Source organism: Littorina saxatilis, linkage group LG7 (genome assembly GCF_037325665.1).
Source record: "Littorina saxatilis isolate snail1 linkage group LG7, US_GU_Lsax_2.0, whole genome shotgun sequence".
Classification (NCBI taxonomy): Eukaryota; Metazoa; Mollusca; class Gastropoda; order Littorinimorpha; family Littorinidae; genus Littorina; species Littorina saxatilis.
The window spans coordinates 2665676-2681345 of record NC_090251.1 but is presented as its reverse complement, the minus strand read 5'-3'; the positions used below and the strand labels follow the sequence as shown (position 1 = coordinate 2681345).

Sequence of the window (15670 nt, the reverse complement as noted above, 5' to 3'; positions counted from 1 at the left end):
TGACAAATTTGGTTCCTCCCAGTGGAAAGCTAGCAGCAACAGAGTCGCGCTACCTGGCTGTGTGCGTGTTTAGGTTTAATCAGCCACCTGCACTTATGACAAAATGACAGAGTTTAATTTTTTTAGTGCTTCTGTGATGACACAGGGTGGGACATGGATACCGTCTCCGAGTTGGCACATAAAGTTGACCCGTGTCTGTAAGGATGACCAGTCCAATGCTCTACCCCCAGCACTCTTGCCACTGTCACATAGAGTTGACCTGTGTCTGTAAGGATGACCAGTCCAATGCTCTACCCTCAGCACTTTTGCCACTGTCACATAGAGTTGACCTGTGTCTGTAAGGATGACCAGTCCAATGCTCTACCCCCAGCACTCTTGCCACTGTCACATAGAGTTGACCGGTGTCTGTAAGGATGACCAGTCCAATGCTCTACCCCCAGCACTCTTGCCACTGTCACATAGAGTTGACCTGTGTCTGTAAGGATGACCAGTCCAATGCTCTACCCCCAGCACTCTTGCCACTGTCACATAGAGTTGACCTGTGTCTGTAAGGATGACCAGTCCAATGCTCTACCCCCAGCACTCTTGCCACTGACACATAGAGTTGACCTGTGTCTGTAAGGATGACCAGTCCAATGCTCTACCCCCAGCACTCTTGCCACTGTCACATAGAGTTGACCGGTGTCTGTAAGGATGACCAGTCCAATGCTCTACCCCCAGCACTCTTGCCACTGTCACATAGAGTTGACCTGTGTCTGTAAGGATGACCAGTCCAATGCTCTACCCCCAGCACTCTTGCCACTGTCACATAGAGTTGACCTGTGTCTGTAAGGATGACCAGTCCAATGCTCTACCCCCAGCACTCTTGCCACTGTCACATAGAGTTGACCGGTGTCTGTAAGGATGACCAGTCCAATGCTCTACCCCCAGCACTCTTGCCACTGTCACATAGAGTTGACCGGTGTCTGTAAGGATGACCAGTCCAATGCTCTACCCCCAGCACTCTTGCCACTGTCACATAGAGTTGACCCGTGTCTGTAAGGATGACCAGTCCAATGCTCTACCCCCAGCACTCTTGCCACTGTCACATAGAGTTGACCTGTGTCTGTAAGGATGACCAGTCCAATGCTCTACCCCCAGCATTCTTGTCACTGTCACATAGAGTTGACCTGTGTCTGTAAGGATGACCAGTCCAATGCTCTACCCCCAGCACTCTTGCCACTGTCACATAGAGTTGACCTGTGTCTGTAAGGATGACCAGTCCAATGCTCTACCCTCAGCACTTTTGCCACTGTCACATATTACCCAATATTGACGGACTGTGTGATGATATCTTCTGCTATGGTCTGTTGAGACAGTGATATCAAAATCTCGACCTCCGGTCTCGATTTTGATATCACTGTCTCAACAGACCAATAGCAGAAGATATCATCACACAGTCAGTCAATGTTAGATATATTGCTAATTCTCTGGACATTTTGTATTTACTGTAAAGAAATTACAAAAGTATTTGTCTCAGTTTTGGCTGTTCCATATCCCTCCCTCTGATTATTATTTCTTTTTGTTCACTCTTTTCTTGTACTTTTCAGTATTTCAAAATGTCTTTTCTTTCAAAAAGTCTTTAGTCACTTGCTCAACTAAATTCTGGGATAATTACATTTTCATATATATTTGTTTGTTTTTAAATTTAGGTGTTTTTGTTTTTGAAGTGGGGAAGCAATAAAGAGGTCGTCGATATCAAAACTGATATCGACGGAAATGTCGTCGATATCACTTTTGCACTGAGCTCAGTTTTGCCCAATTGACCAATGGAAATCCACGTAACATATGAAATAGCAATATTACTTTCTGCATGTGTTTGGGGTGATGATATAGTGCATCTTGCGCACTTTGCTTTCAGAGGGAGGGGGGGCTATGTATGAGAAAGGAAAAAGAGGCAAAGTTTTATGTCAGTATGCGTATACTTTGCTGACTTTATGCAAGCGAAAAAGAAGCAAGGTTTTGGGTCAATATGCGTATTGTTTGCTGACTTTATGCAAGTAAAAAAGAGGCCAGGTTTTGTGTCAGTATGCGTATAGTTTGCTGACTTTACGCAAGTGAAACTGTTCTTTTGGCAATAAAAAAAATTCCTTTTGCATCAAACGTGAGTGTGTTCAGTGTGGTGGTGATAAAGTGTGTGACGGCTGTGTTTGTTTGTTGCAGTCGCTGGTCCATGTGTCCACAGCCTATGCTAACTGTGACCGCGAGCACGTGGCCGAACAGGTGTACGACCCCCCCCTCGATCCACACAAACTGATTGACGCCATTGAGTGAGTGCCTTGAGTTTGCTGGCCACACTTTCCTCACCTTGACTCTCCTAATATAAGACTCGTACAATCATGTACAGGGTTAGACAAATCGCCGGCCCGATAACCAGTGGCCTGTACAAAATCCGCCGGGCTTGTAGAAACTGCCTGACAACTCGCCCAACTGGCCAGTGAAAATTCTGGTCCAATGCAACGCTTTTTGTTGTTTTATTTAGTTTCAAATGTTATACACACTGCAGATACAGCAACTGTTGTATGTACCGGGCCAGCAAAATTTCTGGTGGGCTAGTGATTTTCTTGAAGTTGCTGGCGAGTTTAAATTTTGAGATTTGGCCATCCCTGATGTATGAATAAAGTTAAAACAATTGACCAAAACATTTTCAATCGATCTACAAAACGTACCATTACCCTCATTTTGAGCTATTTCATGTGATGTGTGTTGTTACAGATGGATGGACACGGAGACGATCGGGGCGCTGACCACCAAGCTGATCGGGTCGCGCCCCAACACCTACACCTACACCAAGGCCATGGCGGAGGCGCTGCTAGTGGAGGAAGCCAAGGATCTCCCTGTCGCCATCGTACGGCCGTCCATTGTCGGCGCGTCCTGGGAGGAACCCGTCCCGGTCAGTTGCCCCCCCTTGGATCCACTCACTTTTACAATTTGGATGGTCAAAATTGGGTTGTCAAAACTATATTCTGAAAATTCTATAATCTGAAGATGTTGTATTCTGAAAAATTCTGTGTTCTGTATTCTAATAGTCTAGTTCTTCAAATGCATATGACATTTATAATCAAAATACTCATCAAAGATAATGAAAAAGCATAAAAATCAAACAACTTGACCTACATATTTGAAACTTTGTGAAATCATCATCCCACGTCTCAAGCTTATGTACACCAAATAAGTAAATCGCTCAACACTTGTGGGAGTGACTAGCTGTTCAACACTTGTGGGAGTGACTAGCTGTTCAACACTTGTGGGAGTGACTAGCTGTTCAACACTTGTGGGAGTGACTAGCTGTTCAACACTTGTGGGAGTGACTAGCTGTTCAGATGGTGGCATTCTTGGACCCTGCAGGCCGACCGGTTTAGACCGGTTTATGCCGGGTAGCTCAGTTGGTAGAGCACTGGACTTGTGATCCTAAGGTCGCAGGTTCGAATCCCGGCAGGGTCGGACACGGGTCAACTTTATGTGCAGACTCAAGAGACGGAATCCATGTCCCACCCCTGTGTCATCACAGTAGCCCGTAAAATCTTTGGTCATCCTGCCATAAGAGCAGATGGCTGATTACACCTAAACACGCATACACCTGGGTAGCACGACTTTGTTGCTGCTAGCTTTCCACTGGGAGGAAGAGACTCTTGTTGCTGCTAGCTTTCCACTGGGAGGAAGAGACTCTTGTTGCTGCTAGCTTTCCACTGGGAGGAAGAGACTCTTGTTGCTGCTAGCTTTCCACTGGGAGGAAGAGACTCTTGTTGCTGCTAGCTTTCCACTGGGAGGAAGATACCCTTGTTGCTGCTAGCTTTCCACTGGGAGGAAGTGACCCGAATTTCACAGCATTGGGATAATAGAGTTCATGTAAATAAAATGGAGAAATAAAATGAAATGCTAACGGTCGGTTGTGTTATCCTTTGCAGGGCTGGGTGGACAATCTGAACGGTCCCACAGGACTCCTGGTGGCTGTGAGTTTTCTCTTTGCTATTTTTATGCAGTGGCTATATATACACTCCGGAGTGTACATAAGAATTCAGTCTTTGTATACACTCCGAGTTGACAGTCTATGAGATACGGTTGAAAACGACGTTAAACACCAAAGAAAGAAAGAAAGAAAGTCTAGGAGATGCCAGATGTTACGAAGGGATTTTTTTGTCAAATACAGTGGAACCCCCTGTTAAGACCTCCACAAATCTGAGAAAATTCTTAAAAAGGAGGGAGACTTAAAATGGGGGTAACCTAGGTGGTGGGTTCAAGTGCTAGTCTTTCGGATGAGACGAAAAACCGAGGTCCCTTCGTGTACACTACATTGGGGTGTGCACGTTAAAGATCCCACGATTGACAAAAGGGTCTTTCCTGGCAAAATTGTATAGGCATAGATAAAAATGTCCAAAATACCCGTGTGACTTGGAATAATAGGCCGTGAAAAGTAGGATATGCGCCGAAATGGCTGCGATCTGCTGGTCGATGTGAATGCGTGATGTATTGTGTACAAAAATTCCATCTCACACGGCATAAATAAATCCCTGCGCCTTGAATATGTGCGCGATATAAATTGCATAAAAAAATAAAAAATAAATAAATAAAATAAAAAAATCCCTGCGCTTAGAACTGTACCCACGGAATACGTGCGATATTACCTGCTATTCCGACTTGGTCGTGTGACAGACGTTTTCTTCCACACGAGATTACGTTGATTGTCTAACGAAGCCGTCAGGCTGAGTTAGACATCAGCTAATCGAGTGTGGAAGAAAACTCTGTCACACGACCAAGTCGGAATAGCATTTATGTCTCACAGCTTCAACAGAGGAGAGAACAAACACGTTTTGTGTACACAAGCTTGACAAACCTAAACACAGGAGCAGCCATTGTGGAGAGATCTACTTTTTGACGGAAGTGACCGAACAACTGTGAATGACGTCTCGGTATATGTGAATGACGTCACAGTCTGTATCTTTTGAAGCATCGCATTCTTCATGACGTCTTTCTGTGTCTGCATCCGCGAAATGTTTGTTCATTCCGGAATCTTTGTCATCTATGTTCAGAACTCTGTCCTTATAGTGTCAGACTAACAGGCCTCCTGAGCGAGCCACTTTCCAAGGGAAGCTAAATTCGCGTATGGAAACAGTACTGTCGTCTGGGATGCCGTTTTCAGTATTCTGAGCGTTGAAGAATTTGTAAAGAGAAGAAACGATAACAGCAGGAGAAATAAAAGTCGTGTGTGCATTTTATGGCTTTTGGAGGGACGATTTTGAGTTTGAATCCGTTCTTGCCATGCTCCTAAAGCGTGTAACATACAATCTTGCACACGTTTGCTTTAGTAGTGGCAAAGAAGGAAAGCGTGTGACATAAGCCTCATATTCTTTCTTTCTTTTCTTTATTTGGTGTTTAACGTCGTATTGTATTGCTAGAGTGTTGTGTGGTGCTTATAATGGGCTTCCTTTGTATTGCTAGAGTGTTGTGCTTATAATGGGCTTCCTTTGTATTGCTAGAGTGTTGTGTGGTGCTTATAATGGGCTTCCTTTGTATTGCTAGAGTGTTGTGTGGTGCTTATAATGGGCTTCCTTTGTATTGCTAGAGTGTTGTGTGGTGCTTATAATGGGCTTCCTTTGTATTGCTAGAGTGTTGTGTGGTGCTTATCCTATATCAACCGGCACGGTTGGCCTAGTGGTAAGGCGTCCGCCCCGTGATCGGGAGGTCGTGGGTTCGAACCCCGGCCGGGTCATACCTGAGACTTTAAAATTGGCAATTTAGTGGCTACTCCGCCTGGCGTCTGGCATTATGGGGTTTGTGCTAGGACTGGTTGGTCCGGTGTCAGAATAATGTGACTGGGTGAGACATGAAGCCTGTGCTGCGACTTCTGTGTGTGGCGCACGTTATATGTCAAAGCAGCACCCCCCTGATATGGCCCTTTGTGGACGGCTGGGCGTTAAACAAGCAAACAAACAAACAAATCCTATAGCAACTATGCGTGTAACTAAATCAAACACACACACAGTCACTCGGGAATCACTCCAATGAAAACAAAATGAGGCTGAATTACGATGTTTGCACGATTACCATGTGGATTTAATACATGTAGTGATGAGGATTCTTATATGGTGCAAATCATACAATAGTTCGATTCTGAGCACCTCACCAAAACATACACAAATAAATAATTCTGTACACAACGCCGAATCAAATATGTGCATGTGTGTTTCACATTTGCAAAGGGTCTGTTGCGGTGTATGCACGGTTACCATGTGTGTTTCAGATTGGCAAGGGTTTGTTGCGGAGTATGCTGGGAAACTTTCACGCCACGGCCGACCTGATCCCTGTTGACATAGCGACCAACGCCATGATTGCCGCGGCCTGGTACACGGGGGTTGAAAAGTAAGAGGGCGCCACCGGTCTGGTTAGACTGGTTGCAGTGTTATCTTCGTGTCTGTATTCACAGCAACATGGTATACAGACCTGGGAACCCATACGATTTCGCCGTGTTTTGTCCGCATGATTATCTAGAATACGAGCAGTACAGTCAGTGGAAAAAAATACGAGAACAATTCCTGGACTACTTTTCCTTGCAAGCTGATCCTGAAGCCGATCCATTATTTTGACACATGATTACAAATCCAAAAACAAAGATGATTACACGATTACAGTTTGTGTCAGTAAACATTGAAAGAAGCATTTGTTTTACACGTATTGTTAAACTGAATTAACTGTGCGGCGGACACGTGTTGTTAAACTGAATTAACTGTGCGGCGGACACGTGTTGTTAAACTGAATTAACTGTGCGGCGGACACGTGTTGTTAAACTGAATTAACTGTGCGGCGGACACGTATTGTTAAACTGAATTAACTGTGCGGCGGACACGTGTTGTTAAACTGAATTAACTGTGCGGCGGACACGTGTTGTTAAACTGAATTAACTGTGCGGCGGACACGTGTTGTTAAACTGAATTAACTGTGTGGCGGACACGTATTGTTAAACTGAATTAACTGTGCGGCGGACACGTGTTGTTAAACTGAATTAACTGTGCGGCGGACACGTGTTGTTAAACTGAATTAACTGTGCGGCGGACGCGTGTGAAACATGTTTGAATCTTTGATGTTCAAAATGCTCTGTGGACTACGCTCATTTTTCTGAAAATACACCATGTTTGAGAATGCTCCTAGTGCAAAACAGGGGTTCCCAGGTCTGGTGTACGCTGTATCACATCTGGTGTACGCTGGTATCAGGTCTGGTGTACGCTGTATCAGGTCTGGTGTACGCTATATCAGGTCTGGTGTACGCTATATCAGGTCTGGTGTACGCTATATCAGGTCTGGTGTACGCTATATCAGGTCTGGTGTACGCTGTATCAGGTCTGGTGTACGCTGTATCAGGTCTGGTGTATGCTATATCAGGTCTGGTGTACGCTGTATCAGGTCTGGTGTACGCTATATCAGGTCTGGTGTACGCTGTACCAGGTCCGGTGTACGCTGTATCAGGTCTGGTGTACGCTATATCAGGTCTGGTGTACGCTGTATCAGGTCTGGTGTACACTGTATCAGGTCTGGTGTACGCTGTATCAGGTCTGGTGTACGCTGTATCAGGTCTGGTGTACGCTATATCGGGTCTGGTGTACGCTATATCAGGTCTGGTGTACGCTATATCAGGCATCTTTGGCTGTTTTGTTGGATATGGAAAAGGGACACATTAAATTGATTTTGAAGCTGTAAGCAACACTCCTCATGGGTAAATCAGTTTCCCTTCTTCTCTTACGTCAGGGGTAAGAAAGACGGATTTGATTTTCTAAATTGTGTCTTATTTTGGATTTAGCATATCGTATTTCCTGCTTTTTGACCATTTTCTATTCTGACATTTGCAAAATTACAATGTACTGTATGTTTTTACACTAAGTAACAATGAACTGTATGTTTGTACACTGAGTAACAATGTACTGTATGTTTGTACACTAAGTATCAATGTACTGTATGTTTGTACACTAAGTAATGATGTACTGTATGTTTGTACACTAAGTAACAATGTACTGTATGTTTGTACACTAAGTAACAATGTACTGTATGTTTGTACACTAAGTAACAATGTACTGTATGTTTGTACACTAAGTAACAATGTACTGTATGTTTGTACACTAAGTAACAATGTACTGTATGTTTGTACACTAAGTAACAATGTACTGTATGTTTGTACACTAAGTAACAATGTACTGTATGTTTGTACACTGAGTAACAATGTACTGTATGTTTGTACACTGAGTAACAATATACTGTATGTTTGTACACTAAGTAACAATGTACTGTATGTTTGTACACTAAGTAACAATGTACTGTATGTTTGTACACTAAGTAACAATGTACTGTATGTTTGTACACTAAGTAACAATGTACTGTATGTTTGTACACTAAGTAACAATGTACTGTATGTTTGTACACTAAGTAACAATGTACTGTATGTTTGTACACTGAGTAACAATGTACTGTATGTTTGTACACTAAGTAACAATGTACTGTATGTTTGTACACTAAGTAACAATGTACTGTATGTTTGTACACTAAGTAACAATGTACTGTATGTTTTTACACTAAGTAACAATGAACTGTATGTTTGTACACTGAGTAACAATGTACTGTATGTTTGTACACTAACAATGTACTGTATGTTTGTACACTAAGTAACAATGTACTGTATGTTTGTACACTAAGTAACAATGTACTGTATGTTTGTACACTAACAATGTACTGTATGTTTGTACACTAAGTAACAATGTACTGTATGTTTGTACACTAAGTAACAATGTACTGTATGTTTGTACACTAACAATGTACTGTATGTTTGTACACTAAGTAACAATGTACTGTATGTTTTTACACTGAGTAACAATGTACTGTATGTTTGTACACTGAGTAACATTGTACTGTATGTTTGTACACTAAGTAACAATGTACTGTATGTTTGTACACTAAGTAACAATGTACTGTATGTTTGTACACTAAGTAACAATGTACTGTATGTTTGTACACTAAGTAACAATGTACTGTATGTTTGTACACTAAGTAACAATGTACTGTATGTTTGTACACTAAGTAACAATGTACTGTATGTTTGTACACTAACAATGTACTGTATGTTTGTACACTAAGTAACAATGTACTGTATGTTTGTACACTAAGTAACAATGTACTGTATGTTTGTACACTAAGTAACAATGTACTGTATGTTTGTACACTAAGTAACAATGTACTGTATGTTTGTACACTAAGTAACAATGTACTGTATGTTTGTACACTGAGTAACAATGTACTGTATGTTTGTACACTAAGTAACAATGTACTGTATGTTTGTACACTAACAATGTACTGTATGTTTGTACACTAAGTAACAATGTACTGTATGTTTGTACACTGAGTAACAATGTACTGTATGTTTGTACACTGAGTAACAATGTACTGTATGTTTGTACACTGAGTAACAATGTACTGTATGTTTGTACACTAAGTAACAATGTACTGTATGTTTGTACACTAAGTAACAATGTACTGTATGTTTGTACACTGAGTAACAATGTACTGTATGTTTGTACACTGAGTAACAATGTACTGTATGTTTGTACCTGCAGGCCTAGCACAACACTGGTGTACAACTGTACCACAGGCCAGATGAACCGCTTCACGTGGGGACAGATGGGTCAGTAGTCTGCTTGCACAATGTAACATGCTATGTAACTGTACACACTTTGTTAGGACAATGTAACATGCTATGTAACTGTACACACCTTGTTAGGACAATGTAACATGCTATGTAACTGTACACACTTTGTTAGGACAATGTAACATGCTATGTAACTGTACACACTTTGTTAGGAGAATGTAACATGCTATGTAACTGTACACATTTTGTTAGGACAATGTAACATGCTATGTAACTACACATTTTGTTAGGACAATGTAACATGCTATGTAACTACACACCTTGTTAGGACAATGTAACATGCTATGTAACTACACACTTTGTTAGGACAATGTAACATGCTATGTAACGGTACACACTTTGTTAGGACAATGTAACATGGTATGTAACTGTACACACTTTGTTAGGAGAATGTAACATGCTATGTAACTGTACACATTTTGTTAGGACAATGTAACATGGTATGTAACTGTACACACTTTGTTACGACTATGTAACATGCTATGTAACTGTACACACTTTGTTATGACAATGTAACATGCTATGTAACTTTACACACTTGCCATTTCAGAAGGCTTGTTGCACAATTGTTCATCAAGAATGCTTGCCATTTCAGAACGCTTGTCACACAAATTCTTCATCAAGAACCCGTGCAACACAGTGGCGCGTGTGCCCAATCCTCGCTTCACGCTCAGCAGCATCAAGAAAGCCTTCAGCGTCACCCTGGACCATCTGCTGCCCGCATACCTCATGGACGCTTATCTCAGGCTGGTCGGCAGGCGACCCATGTCAGTACTCAATACAATACAGTGGAACCCCCCTTTTAAGACCCTGTTTTCTCAGATTTTGTGTTCATAATCTCTGTAAAGTTACCTCCATTTTAAGACTCCTTCCATTTTAAGACTCCCTCCTTTTTAAGACTCCCTCCTTTTTAAGACTCCCTCCATTGTAAGACTCCCTCCTTGTTAAGACCTGATTTCCTCAGATTTTTGGCGGTCTTAAAAGGGAGGTGCCACTGTACAAGGCTATACAATACAATACAATACAGTGGTACCTGCCATGTGGGACCCCTCTGATGAGAGGACACCTCCCTTAAAAGGACACATTCTGGGGTCCCTTTGTCTATTGTCTCTACCATAATATACCTGTCATGACAGGCCACCTGCAATGTAGGGACACTTTGAGCTCGTCCCAAGGGTGTCCTTTCATCACAGGTACCACTGTCCAATACAAATTTCATATTTTTGACTTCAAATCAAAAAGACGTCACTCTAGAAAGTTTAGCGTGATGTGTACGTTCTCCAAATTCCTCCAAGGGAAACAGAAAGCACAAAACTGCTCCTAGAATGACGTTTGTCTCAGTGACTTTTTCATGATGAGTAGTGGAAAATGAATTCTCTATGATATACACACATGTAAGTTTATTGTTTAGTTATGTAATAGGTGGTCCCTCTCAGGTATGTAGGATAAAGGTGAGTTATAATGGACAAGAGCTTGTCTGGATTGTTGGGGGTGGTGGCTGTGGGCTGGTGGTCGTTGTCTTGAGGTGGACGGGGCAGATTCGAAGCCGTATTTCCTGTGTTTATCAACCCATCTTTATAAATGTTTGCACACTAATGTATATTACTAAGATGAGCTTACATACAAAGTTTAAGCAAAATGTCTGCAGAATTTTTCAGAAAAAAACCCATTTTAAAAGTGATAAAAATTTTGCCCCCAAATCCTGTGGAAAATAATTGTTGATTGACTGAAACTGGTTGTTGTTTAACAACATGGTGCATGTGACTGTGATAGTTGTGCTGCATGCTAACTGTGATAGTTGGGCTGCATGCTAACTGTGATTGTTGGGCTGCATGCTAACTGTGATTGTTGGGCTGCATGCTAACTGTGATTGTTGGGCTGCATGCTAACTGTGATAGTTGGGCTGCATGCTAACTGATAGTTGGGCTGCATGCTAACTGTGATAGTTGGGTTGCATGCTAACTGTGATAGTTGGGCTGCATGCTAACTGTGATAGTTGGGCTGCATGCTAACTGTGATAGTTGGGCTGCATGCTAACTGTGAGTGTTGGGCTGCATGCTAACTGTGATAGTTGGGCTGCATGCTAACTGTGATTGTTGGGCTGCATGCTAACTGTGATTGTTGGGCTGCATGCTAACTGTGATAGTTGGGCTGCATGCTAACTGTGATTGTTGGGCTGCATGCTGACTGATTGTTGGGCTGCATGCTAACTGTGATAGTTGGGCTGCATGCTAACTGTGATAGTTGGGCTGCATGCTAACTGTGATAGTTGGGCTGCATGCTAACTGTGATTGTTGGGCTGCATGCTAACTGTGATAGTTGGGCTGCATGCTAACTGTGATAGTTGGGCTGCATGCTAACTGTGATAGTAGGGCTGCATGCTAACTGTGATAGTTGGGCTGCATGCTAACTGTGATAGAAGGGCTGCATGCTAACTGTGATTGTTGGGCTGCATGCTAACTGTGATTGTTGGGCTGCATGCTGACTGTGATTGTTGGGCTGCATGCTAACTGTGATAGTTGGGCTGCATGCTAACTGTGATTGTTGGGCTGCATGCTAACTGTGATTGTTGGGCTGCATGCTAACTGTGATAGTTGGGCTGCATGCTAACTGTGATAGTTGGGCTGCATGCTAACTGTGATAGTTGGGCTGCATGCTGACTGTGATAGTTGGGCTGCATGCTAACTGTGATAGTTGGGCTGCATGCTAACTGTGATAGTTGGGCTGCATGCTAACTGTGATAGTTGGGCTGCATGCTAACTGTGATAGTTGGGCTGCATGCTAACTGTGATAGTTGGGCTGCATGCTAACTGTGATAGTTGGGCTGCATGCTAACTGTGATAGTTGGGCTGCATGCTAACTGTGATAGTTGGGCTGCATGCTAACTGTGATAGTTGGGCTGCATGCTGACTGTGATAGTTGGGCTGCATGCTAACTGTGATTGTTGGGCTGCATGCTAACTGTGATAGTTGGGCTGCATGCTAACTGTGATAGTTGGGCTGCATGCTAACTGTGATTGTTGCGACATGTGCAGGTTTGTGAGAATCCAGGACAGAATTTGGAAGGCGGTTGCCACGCTGGAGTTCTTCACGACGCGACAGTGGAACTTCCGTAACGACAACATCTTCATGCTGCTCAGCAAACTCTCCACTGAGGACAAAAAGGTCAGCCACAACTTCACTCATACTCTGTATCGCTGTGTCAGTCACAGCCTGTTCACTCATACTCCGTACTGTGGTGCTTGTAGTTCGCCGTAAGGCCAAATAAGATAATTTCTTTGTTTCCTGTCACACACCAAAAAAATAGGATCGGTAGGTAAGTTTTTACATTTAGTCAAGTTTTGACTAAATGTTTTAACGTAGAGGGGGAATTGAGACGAGGGTCGTGGTGTATGTGTGTGTGTGTGTGTGTCTGTCTGTCTGTGTGTGTGTGTGTGTAGAGCGATTCAGACCAAACTACTGGACCGATCTTTATGACATTTTACATGAGAGTTCCTGGGAATGATATCCCCGGACGTTTTTTTCTTTTTTTTGATAAATACCTTTGATGACGTCATATCCGGCTTTTTGTAAAAGTTCAATCAAACTGATTGCAATTTTGGCCAAGCAATCTTCGACGAAGGCCGGACTTCGGTATTGCATTTCAGCTTGGTGGCTTAAAAATTAATTAATGACTTTGGTCATTAAAAATCTGAAAATTGTAAAAAAAATTAATTTGTTTTTAAAACGATCCAAATTTACGTTCATCTTATTCTTCATCATTTTCTGATTCCAAAAACATATAAATATGTTATATTCGGATTAAAAACAAGCTCTGAAAATTAAAAATATAAAAATTATTATTAAAATAAAATTTCCGAAATCGATTTAAAAACACTTTCATCTTATTCCTTGTGGGTTCCTGATTCCAAAAACATATAGATGTGATATGTTTGGATTAAAAACACGCTCAGAAAGTTAAAACGAAGAGAGGTACAGAAAAGCGTGCTATCCTTCTCAGCGCAACTACTACCCCGCTCTTCTTGTCAATTTCACTGCCTTTGCATCGAGCGGTGGAATGACGATGCTACGAGTATACGCTCTTGCTGTAAAAATGCAGTGAGTTCAGTTTCATTCTGTTAGTTCAACAGCTTGACTAAATGTTGTAATTTCGCCTTACGCGACTTTTTGTAGGTTATATTGAGCCAAGAAGGAGAATTACTGTCTGTTGCTGACATTTTCATTTGACCCGCATATGATCGAGTTGCCGCAGTACATTTGTCTAATGGTTTAGATTCTGTCTGTTGCAGACATTCCCATTCGATCCGCGTATCATCGACTGGCCGAACTACATGGAGAACTACTGTCTGGGGGCCAAGAAGTTCGTGCTGAAGGAGGAGATGTCGGAACTTCCCGCAGCCCGCGTGGCGCTCCAAAGGTACGCTCTTTAACTGTATTTCAATTGTGTGTTTGGTGTGTATGTGTGTGTGTGTGTGTGTGTGTGTGTGTGTGTGTGTGTGTGTGTGTGTGTGTGTGTGTGTGTGTGTGTGTGTGTGTGTGCTGATGTTTTTTGCAATTGTACATCGTCATGAGCATTGGCGAGAAGGGGTGCTTTATTATTATTATTATTAGTAGTAGTATTATTATTATTATTCTGTGCAGGTTGCAGCGGATGCAGACGTTGCTGAAGGTTGTGGGGGTGGTGTTGGCATGGCGACTGCTGGTCAAGCGTGTGCCGGTCTTCAGCTCGCTCTGGAACCTGCTGCTGGGCTGGGTGCAGTTCATCTTCCACAAACTGCCAAACCTCGCCCGGTCGTCATAGTTACCAGCCGCCGTGTCGCTGTGCTGACCAAGACTCACTGTGTGTCACGCTCGCCTGGTTGTCGTGGCGATGGGATTGTTGTGTGTGGGAGTGGGGGGTGTCTACACTGCTGTTCTGTTGTCATAGCTACAGCTCTGTTGTACTGACAACCAGTGTGTGCATGTGTTTATGCGGGTGTTTTTGCACTTTTGTGTGCGTGCGTGAGTGTGTGTATGCGTGCGTGTAACAGAAAACAAAAGGTATGCGTGTCGTTGGTTTTCTGCATTGACCTTGGGTGTACAAGTTGATATTGTTTTCGATGTACATCAAGTGAACAGAGGCAGTTTTGCACAACCTGTGTGCACGATGGAGTGAGTGAACCAACAATCTAGTGTGAATAACTGCCAGACTTTGTATTGCTGCAAGTACCATGGTCTGATCATCCATTGCACCTTCCGTGCTGTCACCTGTGCGTGCTTGGACCGGAGAGTGTCGTGCTGACCTCCTGGTCTGTCCCCTTGTCTTGTCACCTTGACCTTGCAATAAGCAACTCACCCTTTAGTCCCTCGTTTCTTTGGTGGAGGAGAAACGTACTGCAGTTTTTGTAAAGACTATTTTTGTATTGAGGATGCAGTTATCTTCGCTTTACACTTTGTATGCTGGTCATTATTTCTATCCAGTATTAACACATTTCTTTTTCGCGTAACTAGTTTACCCTTGTGAAAGAAGTGATCATTATTTGTTGCGGGTACTGGTGTGTTCTGCTAATCATGGTTACTTTAACGAAAAGTGTTTTCCTCTGTACATAAGGCACAGAGTATGTCTGTTTCACTCCTGTTAATTTGGTTAATTCGCTCCGTTGAGTCAGCAGTAGTTTAATCTACTATTCCTTTCTGTCATGTTATGGCATCTGATAGTCATTGTTACTTCTTTGTTCAACCCTTTGTGTTGAATGACATGCCTTCCCTGGGGCCCAGATGTCAGTATGACCCCCCCCCTCCCCCTCCCCCCCCCCCCTCTTTCTCTCTCTCTCTGTCTGTCTGTCTGTCTCTCTCTCTCTCTCTCTCTGTCTGTCTCTCTCTCTTTCTGTCTCTCTCTCTTCTGTCTCTCTCTCTCTCCTCTCTCTCTTCCTCTCTCTCTCTCTCTTTCTCCCTCTCTCTCCCTCTC

The 15670-nt window shown here is 42.8% G+C and overlaps 1 protein-coding gene across 1 annotated transcript in view; it reads left to right on the top strand.

The window, feature by feature from the left end:
- LOC138970487 (fatty acyl-CoA reductase 1-like) overlaps nt 1-15503 on the top strand; it is a 37128-nt gene extending 21625 nt beyond the window's left edge. The window contains exons 5-13 of the mRNA XM_070342943.1: nt 2203-2309; nt 2755-2932; nt 3948-3992; nt 6281-6399; nt 9633-9700; nt 10320-10491; nt 12759-12888; nt 14013-14140; nt 14365-15503. Of these exons, the coding sequence (XP_070199044.1) occupies nt 2203-2309; nt 2755-2932; nt 3948-3992; nt 6281-6399; nt 9633-9700; nt 10320-10491; nt 12759-12888; nt 14013-14140; nt 14365-14524 (1107 nt within the window). The 3' untranslated portion in view covers nt 14525-15503. The remainder of the gene's footprint in view (nt 1-2202; nt 2310-2754; nt 2933-3947; nt 3993-6280; nt 6400-9632; nt 9701-10319; nt 10492-12758; nt 12889-14012; nt 14141-14364) is intronic.
- The last annotated feature ends 167 nt before the right edge of the window (nt 15504-15670 follow it).